The sequence below is a fragment of the Lonchura striata genome, chromosome 3 (genome assembly GCF_046129695.1).
Source record: "Lonchura striata isolate bLonStr1 chromosome 3, bLonStr1.mat, whole genome shotgun sequence".
In the NCBI taxonomy this organism is placed as follows: domain Eukaryota; kingdom Metazoa; phylum Chordata; class Aves; order Passeriformes; family Estrildidae; genus Lonchura; species Lonchura striata.
Window position 1 is genome coordinate 52,709,056 of NC_134605.1, and position 17,332 is coordinate 52,726,387.

General features: G+C 37.7%; 1 protein-coding gene across 1 annotated transcript in view; it reads left to right on the top strand.

The window, feature by feature from the left end:
• The first annotated feature begins 755 nt into the window (after positions 1–755).
• ADGRG6 (adhesion G protein-coupled receptor G6) overlaps positions 756–17,332 on the top strand; it is a 108,858-nt gene continuing 92,281 nt past the window's right edge. Inside the window, exons 1-2 of the mRNA XM_077782146.1 lie at positions 756–889; positions 5,743–5,843. Coding sequence (XP_077638272.1) covers positions 5,744–5,843 — 100 coding nt within the window. The 5' untranslated portion in view covers positions 756–889; position 5,743. The remainder of the gene's footprint in view (positions 890–5,742; positions 5,844–17,332) is intronic.

A 17,332-nucleotide genomic window follows, 5' to 3' on the forward strand; every position in this document is an offset into this window, starting at 1 on the left:
GGAGGGGCGGATCGGCGCGGGCGTGGAAGAGAGGTGGGCAAGGAGCGATGACCTTTGCGGGGAGCCGGCGAGGGAGCGGGCCAGAGGCAGAGCGAGCGGCAGCGCGGGGGGATGCTTGCTGAGACCCGGAGGAGAGCCGCCCCGTAATGTCACCATGTAAGTCTCTTCTCCGAGCTCCGGGACGAGGGCTGCGGCTGCCCGGGGCGCTGGGGCAGCGCCGATAGCCCCGCGGGCTGCATCGAGGGGCCAGGAGCCCGGGCAGGGCTTCCCCGCCACCCACGGTAGGGGGTGAGTAATGTCAGCGCTGAGCCGTGCAGCTAGGTAGGGCTGAAGGAATGGGGAAACGGGGAGGCTTCAGGCCGGGAGCTCGGAGGGCAGGGCTGGCAAGGCTCTGCCCCGTCCGGGCTCCGTGTCCGTCGGCGGCCGCCCGGCCGGCTCCCGGGCGGCCGCTGCCTTTCCAGGGCGCCCTAACACCGTCCTTAGCGCCGGTCTGGTGGATTTCCCCGTGCTTGCGGACTAGCAGCCAAACACTTGGCCCCGCTGGCCGCCTGCCCTGAGCGGCGGTGCCCCCGCATCCTCCCGGCCCCGGCCCCTCGGCTCGGGGCCGCGGCCGCTCACGTCGAGGAGCCCTGGCACCACGGGCAGCCTTCCAGGTGAAGTGCCAGCGCAATTAGGGAAAAAGCAGGGGAGAGGGAGGGCAGGGCGGGCTTCACAAAGCATTCGCATCCCCGGCGCGACTCGGCAGCGCACGGAGCGGGGGCAGCGCCGGGCTCCGCCACTCTCGGCGGGCGAGGGGCGGGCGGGGGCTCCCCCTCCTGCCGGACAGTGCCCCGGCCTCCGCACGCCTTCCCGGGGATATTTCTCCTCTACCGGCTGTCACTCGCCGAAGGTAAGGCGAGATACTGAGGTCTGGGGCTCGGCGTTCCCTCGGTGCGTTCACAGCCAGGAAGCGAGAACCTGGGGATGGAGTCAGTACAAGTGAAAAGAGCAGGGGGTTCTCACACTGCGCCGTCAAGTTATGGCAGAAATCAGGCTTTCCTAAGGATTTAGTGTTGCGGTGCTACCGGATTGGAAACAGCCAGCCCATTTGTTGCCTGCAACTGGGAAAAGTTCCCTTTGAAAGGAAAGCCAAGGGACTTAGATGGATCTGATAGGGCTGATACTTTTTAAATTAAAAGGCAGTGTCTCTTTTGATGAGCATGAGGGTGTTTTCAAAGCTGGCTGTAAGAATAATTAGGAACAAGTAGTGCTTAACAAAATGAAAGTTTTAAGGGGTATTGTGTAATTAGTCTTTCAAGACATTCATGTACAGTTTAAAGCAATAGTTTCAAAGTTAAAATCAACTTCTCTATTAATCTTGGGGAACTAAACTGTGAGTTACAATCATCTTTCACTTGCAGTTCAACTTGGGAGTGATTAAGAATAAAATATTTTTGTTTACAATCTGTGTGAAAAAAAATATGAAATTGATGTTATCCTTCTTTTAATTTTAAAGTGTCAGCAACATTTTTCCTTAATAGCTTTAGACATGTCAAAGACAAAAAAAGTCATGTCAGCATGCCTGAGGCAGAATTCACATCCTACTCCAGGGAATTTTGACAAAGTTTTGAACACAGAAGATGGTGTATTCAAATTTGTATTGCATGTTTTGGGATGGTACGATCTACAAATGAAATACTCCAGCATTATTCACATTTTATGTATGTTGTCCTGCAGAACTGTAAATTCCCTAAAAGGCAATGCTATTTTGTCTGCTAGCTGGCTGCTGACATGTAGAATAAAAGATTTAGTAGCTGGATGTAGCAAAATTCCCAGTAATTCCATCTTGAACTGTGTCAAGTTACTACCCATTTAGGGTTTAGATAATTTACATGTCTATTTTTCTCTTCTGAAATGAATTGTGAATAAGCTCATTGTCTCCCTATGTTATAGGAAATGAAAGTAGCTGTGGACTAGACTGTACTGAATTGGTATCTGGAGTGCATAGATGGTCATGTCACACAGTGTCTGTACTGGGAAATGCAAATCCATAGGAAAATTAGTACTTCAGACTTCAAAAGAATCAGACTCCACAGAAGGCCAAAACCCTCAAAACCCCCCCAAAAAGTTAAGAGGGATTGCTGGTTTTAGACTGTATCCACATGTAGTATACTCCTACCATAGGTGTCCTAATAATTCCCACATATGTTGGGTGAAACGTTTTTGTTCTGTGACAATCTAGAGTGATTTCTTCAGAGCTGCTAGTCTGTTACCAGCTGGTGACAAAGCAGGGTTTTTTCCTTTAAACTGATACAAAATAGAGAAGAACTATGTTCAGCAATGTTTGTGTAACCAAACACAAAGACTGAAATAATCCATCTCTTCTGAGACCTTTTTTACAGATCCATCTCTTTGTTACAGGGTCCATCCCTTTGCTTACCTAAACTCCTGGTATGTTTTACTATATTGCTGTTCTGATATCCATCCCCTGTGCTGTTAATGAATATTAAATGATAGAACATATCTTTATAATTGTATTTAAAATAAGAACACAAGACCAAAGAGGTCTCTTGGGCCATCAAATCAGTGCTGTCAGGAGGCCATATAAGCTATATGTGAGGGGGCCTTGATAAGCATAAACAATCTAAGAACTGTTTGCTGATTTTTCTGTTGAATTATTCATATGCTGTTTGTATTTACTTCTAGATGTTGATTAACACTAGTAAAAAGAACCTTAAAATAAATATGGTGGCTACTAAGAGATGAATAACATCTGCAACTAAGTTGTGTTTTTTAAAGCCTGGGAAGTATTTATCAGTTATTACAACACCTTATCATAATTGTCTGAAATGTCAAATTATAAAAATATCAGGGATGGATTTTGTTGTGGAAAAAGCCTTTTTGTTGGCAATTATCTGACTTCCATCCCTGACAACTTCTTGTGTGAACAGGAGTGTTACACATCACAGTGTAAGGCTGTGAGAAATCAGCTTTCTGAATTTTCACTTTTTGGCTCTGCAAGATCCTAGGAACATATAAATAACTGATTTCCTCACTAATTTATAGCACTCAGCTAGTGGTTATGCTTTGTAAAACAGTTTTTCAGCAATCCTCTCCAAAAGAAACAGATCTGACTCATGGTACGCATGTTAGTGGTGTGTTTTGGTAGTGTGTGCTTCTGTGTTCATTTTTGTCAGAGTTTGATAAACCTTTTTCTTGTCAACCGAGACAACATGGTATAAAGAGAATTGTTTTATCCTTCAATGGTGGAGAAGTGGAGAAGACAGTTTGATATTTTTTATATATTTGTTTTGTTTATTTATTTTGGTGGAGAACTGTATATTTTTTAATAGCAATTATCTACCTTTTTACTCTGGGGAAAATTATTTATAGCTATGCCTTTCTGCCTTATTGTTTGCACTTATTTATCCTCTGCCCTGTTGTTGCTTATCCATGTTCTTGAAATCTTTCTTGACTAGCACTTTTTACATGGGTGAGGGTGAGGAAACAGACTATAAACTATCACTCTGGAGTACCACAGAGTACTGGCTTGTAAGCATTACCGCAGTGCAAGTAAACAGTAACAAATAGAAATTGGCCAAATTAAATACCTCTTTCAGACTAACATAGAATTTCACGTTTTTTCAAAAAGGCACTAGAGGAAATGTGGCTGGATATATTCACACCAGTAAGTAGCAGAAGCTTGTAGTGTTATTTTTCCCTGAGTATCTTAAATATGGTGTTTTGGATTCTCCAGTTACTAAATGAGCAAAACCTTTGTCTGAGCTCACAAAGATGTCAAAAGTGATGATACAGACCATTTATCAGTTTGATGGAAATCAACACATAATTATTCTGAATTAATAAATAATTTTTTGTTTCCTAGTCTGATAACCGTTAAATGTGCTTGCTCAAAACAAACCAGCAACAAAAACCAGTAATGCAACTTGCTTCTACAGGTTTGTGTTGCTAGATTAAGCAGCAGGATGCCATGTATCTCATTAGTACCTGCAAACTCTTCTGTAGGAACAGGAAAATTCTTTTGTACCTCTGGTGTGTCATGCTGTTAGCCCAAACATTTCCTTTTTCCCACTCTGTGAGTATATATGTATGCCCTATATGTTTGAGTGTGTGTGTAACTGTTTTGATGTCTTCAAAGAACTTCTTTTAAATTCAATTTTCTAAATCAATATTAAAGTTATTGTGGATTTATGAATTACATACATTGAAAAGTAACAGTTCCAAAACCTCATCTTTCTGTTGTCTGAGATTTTAATAGGGATTTCTGGATCACTAAGTGGAAGGACAATAATTCTATTGTTTGATAATCCAGTTATTTTGTATGTCTGGCTTAATCAAAGAGATTTTTGTACTTCGGAGCCCCATGTTTTCTGAGCTTGTCTTCAACACTTGTTAAGTTTGACTTTACAGTATCTCAGAAAAAATAAATCTGCTTCAGATTCCTAATTTGATACAAATACCCACAAAGAACTGAACTACTTTTGTAATCGGATACCTGTGCTGTGTAACAGTGCACTCAAGGGAAGCCTAACTGATCGCAGCAGTCTGCTGAAGTGTCATTTACCTGGGCCCATTGGCATCTAGCCCACAGGAGTGCTTTGATGAATTACTACTTTTAAAGCTGAAATATTACTTGTTCCTTTACAGTGGTTTATCTTGCTGCATTGGTTTCCACTTTGGCAATAAACAGAATCTTACACTGGAAAGGTTTTATATTTGCGCTCAGCTGGTGCTGGTGTGTTCACAACAATATATGTGAGGAAAAAGGAAGAGTTTTGTCTTTATCTTCCTCAGTATAGGTAGATAATATCTTACTGAACAAAAGCCATTTATCATCACCAAATAGGAGAAGAAAGTTGGTCAAAATAATGCATGTTTTATTTCGTTACTTTTTACTTCCTTTTGCTTTCTGCTAACTTGCTGAATAAAATGAGATGTGAATGTAGTAGAGCACCATTCATTTTGGATGCATGGTTAAAGGTATGAAGAAGTTTATTAAGAGTTTTGCTTCCTGCTCTGCCCACAATGGAGGAAGCATTTTGGTTTAGCCGTTAAATATCCTCTAGGCTGCAAGGGAAAGGCAACTTTAACTTCAAGCTATAATTGGTAGAGACTTTTCTATAATTGCATTTAATTTATTAAATAATCAAGGTGTCCCTGACTCCTCTGGCAGCACAGGTGAGCTCCTAGATTTTGGCAAGGAAGGTTTCAGGATTTTCATAAAAGTTGTCAGCAGAAAATATCATAGTTGTCAAAACATTAGAACTGAAAAATGGAAAGCTTTGTTAAGGGCAGAGGCAAATTATCATCTACCATATTTATTTTGTTAATAACAAATATATATTATGTATAAATAAATAGAATAAATGTGTTAATATGTGTAAAATTTCATATTTCAAAAAATACATTTCATATATTTTTAAAAAATCACCTTTACTCCTATACCTTAACTCTTTCAGACGGTGCTTCTTATTTCTTTTACTAAAATACCACCCACATATATCTGCTTAGAAGCCCAGTGCTGACCAATCTTCCATTTTGCTGTCTGTTGAGAATAAGACAACATAATTTCTGACCCTTTTTAGCAGACTTTTGTCTCTATTTAAGCAATATTGGGGCAATCCATAATTTTCACTACTTTATTTACTGCAAGTTACTAGTTTGACTAACAACAAAGTCTACTTCATTTTAGTGTCTTATAAATCTCCCTGAATTCTTGTTTGCTTTTCTTTTTTCCCACAGGATGTCCCATGTAAGTGAAATGTGGTGCTATCACTGGAAATGGAAGCTGCAGCGCTGTCTCTGCTTGCTTACCACATATATTATATGCATGCAGCAAGCAGGTAAGTCAGCAATTTATCTTCTTGCATAAATAAATGATCTGGGAACCAAAGTTTTAATGACCAAGGATTATGCTTATGTATGGCTGAATTCTGTACAATATAACACTTTGATGAAAGTGATGCATTATGATCACTATGTGTGATTTTATAGTTTGGGTCTTGTGTTGCTACTGCTGAATTTTCTTCTTGCCATTTTTTACAGTTTTTCTGTTATTAATTGTTACTATTTTCTTTCCTTTGAATTTTTTCTTTGAATTCTTTAATTTTATTCTTTCTTTATGTTTACCTTGTTATTGCCTGCCTCTTTTGAAATTCTTCTGGTTGTTGAAATTCCGTGGGCAATCATGTAGTTCTTCCATTTTCCACAGTACTATTTGTGCCTGCAGATTTTGTATTTAATAACCCTTCACTGCACTTCAAAGTGGTAAAATACCTGGAGTGTGCTTATTATTTTAGAAAGCCTGTATGACTCAAATAATAGAAACATTCTTCAGCAAAGTACATGCAAGTTATATGTAAGATAACTCTACACTGTAAAGAACTATCAGTTTAAACTTGACATCATCTTGATCTGTACACTTCAGCACAGAATAATGTAACATTCTGACTGTTTTCTTTAAACTTATGAATGAGAGATTTCATTTAGTAAATGTCCTAACCACTGAAGTGCAAAGTATTTTAGGAGATCCAGCTGCTTTGCTGGAAAAAAGATGTCTGGAGTTTATTCTGGAGCATATGAAAATTTTGGAGCAGCTTGTGGTGCCCAGCTAATTCTGTATCAGATGGGTAGTTTTGCTTTGGCAGGCTTGCCATTTGGAAAAAAAGATTGTTTATATATATAGAAAGGGCTTCTAACTTCTTTGGTAATGTTTTTCCATTTTATAAAAGTGCTTTTTTTGAATTTTTAAAACCTACACTTTTTTTTAAGAGACAAAACAATGTTGTCGCTGTGCAGTAGCACTTTCCATATTCATGTCACTTTAATAGGTGTTTTCCATTTCTGTTAAACTGTAGCCAGAAATGCATTTGGGATCTGCTCTCACCTGTGGCTCCATTGACTGATTGATTTTTTGTCCCCATGATCCTGGTCCATACTTGATCTTGGACCATGCCGCTGCCATTCTTAGCACAAAGTAAATCAGCTAAACCTCCTCTAATTTACATCTGCTCTGTGCTTTACCTGGTGACTAGAACACCAGGATGCCAAATTTATTATCCTTTGCTAATTCCTCTTCATAACAGATAACTGATAACTGAAAGTGCAGGTGACACAGCAACCTAAGCCCCATGGGCCAGAAGGTTCCAGTCAGTATGCTGTGAGGACAGGGAAAGCCAACACAAACTCACCCGTGCATTCAGGTAATTGCACCTTGGCTAGCTGTGCTGGTGCTGAACAAGTAAGGTCAAAAACCCTGTGCCAAACTCCAAGATACACTTCTATAAAATCATATATGCCCCTGGCTAACTTCTTCAGCAATAAAATGATTGGTGCCATTGGATTGGTAAAAGCAGCCTAAGTGTTCCAGCCTCAAGTGTGTCTCTGTGGGGGCTTTTCCTTTCTTGCCTCCATAGGAGTAGATTTGAAATCTTCTAAACTTGTAATAAATGGAAAATATATTTCCCTGTCTGCCTGAATGATAAGTAGACAAATAAGGTACTTTGGAAATGCCCAGGTTCAATACAAAGATATTTGCTGTTCAGTAGTGAAGGAGATGATAGGTAGTCTGCTGTTAATAATTGACTGAAATGAAAATGAGACATTTACCTTTACAGGAACCTGTCATTTGGCAGTGCTTGCCTGTAGACCCTCAGGGTTCATATTTCTTTTTATGTTGATGTAAAAGCATAGGTTATGCTGCAAAATGGAGTCTTTTTATCTGCCTTTTCTAATAGGGCAAGACAGACAAAGCAGGAAACACTGCTGCTCCTGCATTTTTTATTTCATGTTCTTAAAAGGTATTGGTCACTTTGGCTGTGGATTCATATGGTATTCATAATCTCTCTGGCAGCTTAAGCTTGATTGAATTTACAGTAGAAATCTCATAAAAGCCTGACATTCATCCAGATTCTCTAGTGAGCTGTAAGCTTAGAAAGCTATTGGTGCTTATTAAGCTTTGCCCAGAGGAGGTTACATACAAGCAAGCGATTAAGATCATCAGGTCCAGGTTATATGGATTATTTAAAGATAAAGATATCAGTCACACTGTGACATGAAAAAATGCAAAAGTAATAATTTTTTAGTTTGGTTTGAGTAAAACTGCAGTACTGGGCCTGCTTTCACAAGCAAAGCTTAGGAGAGGGGTCACAGAGCAGAAATCTTAGAACAGGAGTGAGATGGTCTGCGGAAAGAATATTCAGCCACAGATTGGTAAGGTACTGACAAGCAGGTGCACAAGTGGAGTGAAATCCAAAACTAAAAGTCTGATACCTCAAAGGAATCAATGGATGGATTGTGACACTTGAAACGGAAAGAAATTATTAAGAGGTAAAAAACGATAAAAATGTAGTGTGTACTTTAGTTAAGATCTCAGCAGTCATAAGGGTTTGGGCACACTGGCTTCAGGCCATGTGTTGTGGGTCAGGGGTAGGTTACTGCACAGCTCAGTTAGTGACTTGTCAGAGTCCCACTCCTATCTGGGGTAGATGTCCCTGATGGTCTTATGTGGCTCATTTAGCTGTGCCTCAATTTCCCTGTGATGAGTGTGTCTGGCCTCCCTTGTAAAAAGCTTGCCTATCTTCCAGTGAAAGTGCTGCATGGGAGCTGAGATGTTAGAATGGGTGTGTTTTAAACAGAATTAGTTAAATCTGCTTTTATAGGAGACTCAGATATTCCTAACTTTTTGTTTGTATGTACATTTCATTTGTTTCAGAAAGCCCAGGAGAGAACAAATAGAGTGAACAGAGTTCTAGAAAATGTAACTAATGAAGGCAGACAGAAAGAACTAAAATTTTTTGGTCTATAATAGACAAAAGGGGGAATGCATAAGAACTGAGAATATTTAAGGAGGTAGGTGCATTGGGAAGGGATAGACTGATATTTACAAGTTGAAAGGTCAAAAAGAAATGGGCTTAAATTACAGGAAGATAAATGAGGGGAGGACATCTCATCAAAAGGTTTAGGTAGCAGTGAGATAGATGTCAAGAAAGACTGGAAAATCTCAGTTCCTGGGAATATAGTAATATCTACCAGAAACTGCTTAAATCTACAGTCCTCTTTCCCTGGAGCTGAGAAATACATTATATAACTTCCAAACTTTCCTAATATCTATAGTTCCTTCTTAATCATTATCCTGTAGAATCTATTTTGATTAAAATCTGGGACATTAGAAGACCCACTGGAAATCAGAAGACCCACTGGAAATCGCACATCTTGGAATATGACAGCGCTTTTGCTTTGCCTAAAAAATTGATTTTGTGTTTGTCCTGTCACAATTTCAATTTATCTGGCATAAAGAAGCAGCAGTTCGGTATGGAAAGGAAAAATCAGTTGCTTCAGGCGTGTGTAACCTCACAAAAACATTCAATTTAGTCCCCACCTTGCTTTTTTGCTTTTCTGCTGTCATAATAAAATGTCTATTGTTTCAATATTGTGCTGTCTTTTGGAGTTGTCTGTGCTCCCTGTGGTAACTCAGGAGCAGAGCTGGAGTTTTCTCAGTGACTTTAAGTGCAGATTGCAGTTAGCATAATTATTTTCCAGTCTAATTATCAATTGTCTTGTCAGCACTGGACTTTCAGAGTTTTGAACACTTGAACATTTGAGGAGATGGCAACATCCTCATAAGAGTTTTCACCTTCTTATGTCATTAGTAGACTTATAATTACATAAGAGTAATTAAATATTTTAAGTTTTGACTGCTGTGCAACCATATTTAGTTTTATTCAGAATGTGAAAAATATTTATTTTAATAAAGCCATAAGGGCACCTGTAATTATTACTACACTATTTCTGCATTATGCTCCATGTTGATGTTCTCACAAAATTACTGTAGCTGTAGCTAATGCCAGAATGAACCTTTGTCCTTTTGGTCATCCATCAGTAAAGTGCACTGGTGTCTGTAGTCACATTCCATGTCTTTAGAGCAGTTTAATCAATTCTCCAGATTTCACCAAAGTGTATATTTCAATTCTGTTACAGCCCCTGAAATCTTAATTTTAGTGTTGATTCAAAGCAAAATTTTGTGCTGTATTTAATTCATCAAGAAAAAAATAATCAGAAGGCAGGTCCTTCACCCACGTCTGATGATGATCCACAATATAAGATCATCTTTGTTATGCTCCTTAATTGTGTTGTGTAGATAAGGGAGGGATTAACGTCCTCCCTTGTTTATGGGAGTATATCAGGGTGAATCTGTGGGTTCAGAAGCCCAATAAGAGATGGGAAGTCAGCATGGTAGGAAGTATTGCTCATGCCACCAGCGCTAGCAGCAAGAGTTAGTGACATAGTGAAAATGGATTGGACTTTATCTGGCACAGCCACGTCAGGAAGTGTGGGTTTCCTCCACAGATCTCAAGCTGCCTACGCCAGACAGGGGCCAAAGATCCTATCACTGGGCAAGTGGTGAAATGAATGTCAGCACATTCCCTTATCTTCCTCCTTCTTACCATGTGCAGAGCAAGAACCCAAGTGCCAAGGCATTAACCCAGCCAGTCGGCACAATCCTCTCGTACAGCAGGGGGTGGTTTTATGAGGTTGTTATTGGTGCTTTGTCCAACTCCTCTCATGGCATCCCAGGGGTGGGAGTGGGTGTGCATTTATTGCTGAGCAGGGTAAATGTGACTGATAGTTCTGTCCCTGACTCAGTCATGGAAATTCTTATTTCTGAAAGTTATGGAAAACATCAAGAAATTTAAAAAGTTTGGAAAAAATATTCAGTCTGGCAGTGTTTCCTTACAGAGGCATACATAAATCATGAGTAACTGAGAGATTAGTCAGAAGGAATTTATGTATTTAATGAATTGCTCCAAGTTTTTTTTATTCTTTCCTCTTTGTCTGTCAGGTTGTTGTTTTTTTAATGTATATTTTAATTTAGCTTAAACAAAACATAAGCTATCTCTTCTATGTTCTGTTTGATATCTAAAGTTTTGCTGGCTTGAGGCATGTGTTCAGAATTTCTGTTCATACAAATCTTTCAGAGAAAAAGCTGCTAGTCGGCTTTCTTGTATTTTCCCTAGTTGCCAGTTTGTTAATATAAAAGTAAATTACTGTTAAAATGAATTTCACAGGAACCTACCTTTCATTCCCTCTGTTTACTTTTTTTAGCTATAATCTTTTTATGGTGTTTATAATTCTTTTCCCTTCCTTAAATGTTTCAACCTCTTTGCATTAACCATGACAATACTGCCTTAAAAGCACAGTGATTTTTTTCCCCCTTTTCTGATATGTCCTTGCAGACAAACTGATATGGAATGTGCTCAGGCATTTCTAAGCTGGATATGACCTCATTGTACAGGGTCTCTGCACTCCTTTATTGGAACAAAGGTTAAATAATGTGCCTTCTATAAAGAGTGTGCCTTCTATAAAGAGTATACCTTCAAAAAAAGAACAACCTGTCAGAGAAGGCCCAATCTTTACAACCTACAGTATTTTAGAATCTCTTTGTAAATTATTTTTACCTCATTTTATCTGTTTACTGTTAGAAATTAAAAAAAACATAGCCAAGACAAGCTTGAATATTTGTCAATACTATTTATCACAACACATAATAAAAGTACTTACCTTAGCAGTATATCCGAAAATAGACTCAAATGACTTGTGGTCATCTGGACTGTGCTTTAGCAAAGGCTGCCCTGATAGAGGTTATCATATGAAAAAATTAGTTTTTGATTGTATGTGTCAGCTTCTCTCAATAAAGTGAAAGAAAATTTTAGAACAAAATGTGGTTTTTTCTTACTAAAAAACGGAGACTTTGCAAATGACACTTTTTTCTCCTGTGGATTACTAATGTGAGAAGCATTGTATGGTGAAGTGAAGGTTTTAACTAGAAATAGAAGTTTCCAGGTAAAAGTTCCTAACATACAAGTCTAGCAATTTTTGATGTGCATTTCAATAGGTATCACAATTAATACTGAGTAATTACAATTATTGATTTCATATCCTAGTTGATGTTTTAGAAGTGAGTAATTACCACTGTAAAGTTAGCATTTCTCAATTAATCAGAAGGGCTGATCTTGCAGATTTTAGATGCCTATTTTAATGTCCATGATTACTTTTGCTGGGACATAGTATTTGTTTACTTAGTGGGATTGCTTAAGCTTTTTGCACAAGGTGTAGCATGTAATGCTTGCCAAATCACGGCCTCAGTTATCACTTTGTGATAAAGAAATGTTAGAATTTACATTTTCACACAACCACAACACAGAGATGTCTGAGATAGATATACAATAGTAAAATGAAAAAAAAATACTACATTTATTTTTGAAAAATTAGGGAAAAAAAGTGAGGGAATTGTGACTGTGTATGAAAAACATCTGATTATATTATTCACAGCTACTCTTTCTGAATTTCTTTCTCTCATCATGGAAGAGAAAAGTATCTCTGCTGTGGGATGAAAATAAAGTATTTTAGCTATAGACTGTGAACAGTTTCTACAAAGTTAACAAAAATATTAAAGTAATAGTGATAAGTTACATTGGAGAAGTACATCCCTTGCTGTGATATCTTGAACCAAACTACTTTTCCTGCCCTAGATGTGATAATACGATTTATTTTAATAAAGCCATGAGGACATTTATAATTCTATCAGCATGCAGATCAAAGGAAAGGAGAGTTTCCAGAAGCTCCTCTTGTTTTGTCTGGGTTCAGTGCTTGTTGGTCTGCTCAGTTCCTGTAAATGACAGACTAAGCTCTAACTCTTGCTTCAGTACAGGAAAATTAAGTGCATAATTCAGAGTTAGAAGTCTGCCTATGTAGTCTGGCCTCCAAATGTCTTTGACACAAGTTAATTTTAATTGCCATCTCTGAAAAGATCAAGCCACTTTACGCTCTAAACCCTACTCTAGTCCTGTATTTTTGGTACCACTATGAATTTGTGCTTGTCTTTTATGATCTTTCATGTTGTAGGTTTTGTAGAGGTTTTTTGTTTATTTTTTCCCCCTATTCTCTGGGGCTACAGCTGCTTGAGCAGTATGTTGACTGTTTTCAATTTGTTATTTGGAAACGATTTTGCTAATTGTTGTCAAGATTTCAGCTCCCAAAGATACTTACCAATTCCCATTCTGTGAATTTTCTTTTCAGAAATTTCTGAACATATTTTCAGTTATTTACTGTTTTGTCCAAATTCCAGTGTAAAAAATAGTCAAAACTGACAATAGAGGCCATCACAGTGGTATCTCAGATTGCATAATCCTCTAAAACTACAGATGTATTAATTAAGATGTTAAGACAGTTAATATTGTATCGAAGTGTCAGTATGACATATTTTTGAGAAATTAATGTTTGAAAAGTTCTTGTAGACTGAAAAAGTATGTATTGGAAAATAATTTACTCAAAAAGTGACAAAAAGTTCCTATTTTTGAAACCATTTTTCTTCTGGATATACCCAAAGCAGTCCAACTGACTCCTAAAACAGTTTTTTCCAAAGCTGAGTGTCTGCAAGAGCTTGCAGGGTAGATCCGTGAACACAGGGTAGATCCATGAAAAGATGTTCACACAGCTAATTTAATTTTTGAAAGCATAAAATGCAATCAGATTTTTTCCTAGTTCCAGCTTTTTTCAGTGATGAATATGCTCCTTAATGGGTGTCAGACAGAAAGCTGCAACTCCCTGTCTCAAACAGAGTTTGTTTTGTTCAGATGCATGCTCTGGCTTCTCAGAGCTCTTTTAATTAAGAACTGTGCAGTGACAAATCCATACTATGAAACTCAAGGCATTTTTTAATCAGAACTTGCTTTTTAGGTGGAGAGAAAGACCTCATGGTTGAAGTTATCACAGAGTCATTTGTACAAGTGACCCAGTCCTCTGTGACTTTTTTTAAGTGTGAGGGCAACTGGTTTTTCTCATTATCTTGAATTTACAGGAAAAGTCTATAAATGGGTTTAAATTTTGAATATTTTTTTCTTCTTCTGATTCTGTCTAAATATCTTCCATATCCAAAGTATGATATTCACATATTATACTGCATTTTATAGAAACTAAAAGTATACAAAAAATCCTGAAATCACTTGTTTGATGAGTTGTTAAAATTACAAAAAGGAACAGTAGTGTTTATTTTGTAATGAAATCTAAAATAACAGAGAGATTTTATTCTGGGTGTGGGTGCCCACCTATCCAATGATTTGAATAGCAAATCACCCATATAATGTTAACTTATCTTAGGTTTTAACTTTGAGTTAAAGAATCGTTATATTTCATGTATATATGTAATATACACATAAAAATAAAAACTACATCATTTGTACAATGGGTTAGAAGTTGTGGGGTTTTAAAAAAAATTGTTTGACCGATAAAGGTGCTTAAAGGAAGCGTAACAATACCAACAATGGGCCTCCTCCCTCACATGGGGTAATCCTGGTGCATCAGATGTGCACTAGCTGCTCTGGTTACAGTTTATTATGTAACTGGTTTATAAAGTGTGGGGCTTTTTTTTTCTTTGGCCAGTCAGATTTTGGCCTTATACCATTTCCGTGATGTCTAGTGTTTTGGTCGTTTTTTGAATTGGCTGTGCTTCTGCTAAAATCTTGCCACTGGAACTGGCAAAGGCATTGTATACAGAAATGCTGCCAGTCAGGCCTTCCCTCTATCTCTGCATATGAGGAATTGCTCCACTATTAAGTGATTATTTCACTGCTATACAAGTGAATTGTATTCAACCCTTCTTCATTCCTGAAAGGTCTCTGTGGAACTCAAAAAGGCAGAAGTAGCACTCGTAGAATAGTAAATCAAAAGATACTACTGAGGATTAAAAAGGCAAACATCTTTCTATGTATACACTCCCTCTCTCTAATAAAATATACATATATTTTTTATGTGGGTAATAACAAATGTTAAGTTTCTAAGTCTCTGACCAAGATCTAGTTACCTGCAAGTAATATCTGGCATAGTTGTCTTTAGTTTTGGGTGGGTGTTTTTCCTTATTTATTGGCAATGTTGATGTGTGTGATATAAGTATTCTGTTGTACACAACTCCTGTGCTTACTGACTCCTTTGGCTATTACTTTCAACAAAAGTATTTGATGTTGTTCTTTTTTTTTAGAGCTTAACAAAATTGAATTACTGGCGATTTAATCATAGAATCAATAACTGAACTCAAGATCTTAGGAAAAAAATGCTTGGCTTCATAAATCTTTTCTGAATAGCACATCATAGCAATGGAATGTAGCAGATGCCAGAAATGTAGCTGAGAAGAGTCCAGTTTTTAAAGCTATTGTTTTCAAAACATTTATCTTGCCTTATCATCCTAATAATTTTTCTGGTGTAATAAATACTTTGAATCTGAAGGAGAAAATTACAAGATTAATTTAAATTTTTTGCCATACTCTCTTAAAAGCATTAATTTTCTTAAATAAGTATTCTTTCCAAGAAAGTAAATGAAAATAACTTTCTAATAACATAATTGAGAAAATAATGAAATAATTTCATAGAAGGTGTGTCCTGTCCTTTTTTATGCTTAGGAATGGGGAAATTGAGACAAATCTACTTTAATCTTCAAATAGTTTTTACAAAACTTCTGGACTAAAATATAAGAAAATTCTTAAGTGGATGTTCAGCTGTGTATATTCTGGTGGCTCCTCCATGGATTGCATAACATTCATTTTACTGGGTCCCACCAAAGTCAGTGCAGGGCACAGTCCAGGGCAGAGTTACATCACTGTGGAGCTCTTCAGAAAATCCCTCCCCAAATGTCCAAACAGAAACTATGTGGAAGTTTGTGTCTTGGCCAAGCAGTGCTCCTGTGTCAGAGGAAGCTGAAGTTCTGCCCCATGGCTTTAAAAGGTTTAATTTGCATGGTGCTGCATCACTGTTCAGTGTTCAGAAAGGAAAAAGGCTTAAAGAACAAAAGAAGAGTTGCTGTGTACACTTGGCAATGATTACATGTTGTAACTTGTGGATTTTGTCTGCAGATAACTGTGATCTCACTCAGTGAAATGGAAGAGGTTTTTGTATTCTGCTTTTTGTCTGTGTAATCCCCATGTCATGTGAATCCTTTCTTGGTACTTAAGAATTGGCTTGAGCTCTAGAAAAAATTCAGATGTACAAACTCTTCTGGAAAGACTGATACTGAAAGCCTTTTCCTTTCAGCACTGTTCTGCTTTTTTTGGGGGGACATGGTACTGTTTGTGGGGGTCAGAGCACCTCAGATTCCCTGAGATTCAGTGTTAAATGAATATTCTCAGCAGTCTCAAAAACTGAGCCAAGGAAAAGCAAGCATTTTTGCTCTATCACTCTTTTTCAGCAAGGTTTACTACATCAGTTTGAGGATTTTTCAGTAACTGTCAGAGTCAGTTAAAATATCATAGGAATCCAGATATCCACTCTTTTTTTTTTTTTAATCCTAGTGCACAGAGGAAAGCTGTGTTTTTCCTTTTTAAGTGAATTACTTTTGATTATAGTGGCATGATATTTTGAGCTTTCCTCATATTTTAATTTAGTGCGTGTGTTTCTAGTGAGAAGACAGCTCAGCCTGGCCAGAGTTTTAATCTTTAGGGTGAGGTCTACAGTGCTTCTTATCTTAATCAGCTACTGTGTTTATTCACTTGAAATATGTGAAAATCCAAAGAAACATCTTTTATTAGGAGAGATCAAGCCAAACTTACCAAAAAAAAAATTAAAAAAAATTAAAAAAAAAAGGGAAATCAGGTCTTTTAGCAATTTGTGGTATTTGACATTAGATTTTGATTTTGTTTCCCTTCACAGAATTCAATATAAGAAATCTGACAGCAGATGGAAAAATAATCTTATGTACTGTAATAACAAAAAGGTTTTAAATTAGACTCTGGTCATCAAAACGTGACCATTGTGAGTCACAAACATAAATTACTTAATAGCAGTTGATTAATTTTTTTTTTCCTTGACAGGAAGCTCTTCTGTTGTACTTGCAATTTGTTCTTTATATTTTGTCATAATTTAATTCTCTGTATGTTTGTGGTTCAGTTTTTTATACTGGCCCTCACAACAGTCCCCATTTATTCCTCTTTCTTCATTCCTCATAATAATTATGGTGTCAATGTGTAAACATGGAAGTGTGTCTACAAATACTGATGATAGTAAACATGACAGTCAAATGCTGCGCAAGTAGACTTTGTATGGCCAAGGTGCTATACAGGGTGCTAGATACATTCAAGAACCAGTTACTTGGGAAGCAGAGAGATATCCTGCAGTGTTATCTACCACTGTTGGGCTATACTTACCAATTTGTCAGCAATTATGAAAACTGCTAAAGACCATTATGCCCAGTCTAAACACTGATCTGGGAAATACATTCCTATGTCCCCTTATGGACCTTTCTTGGGGTTATGCTATGCATTACACATATGAAGCTTTCAATAAGATT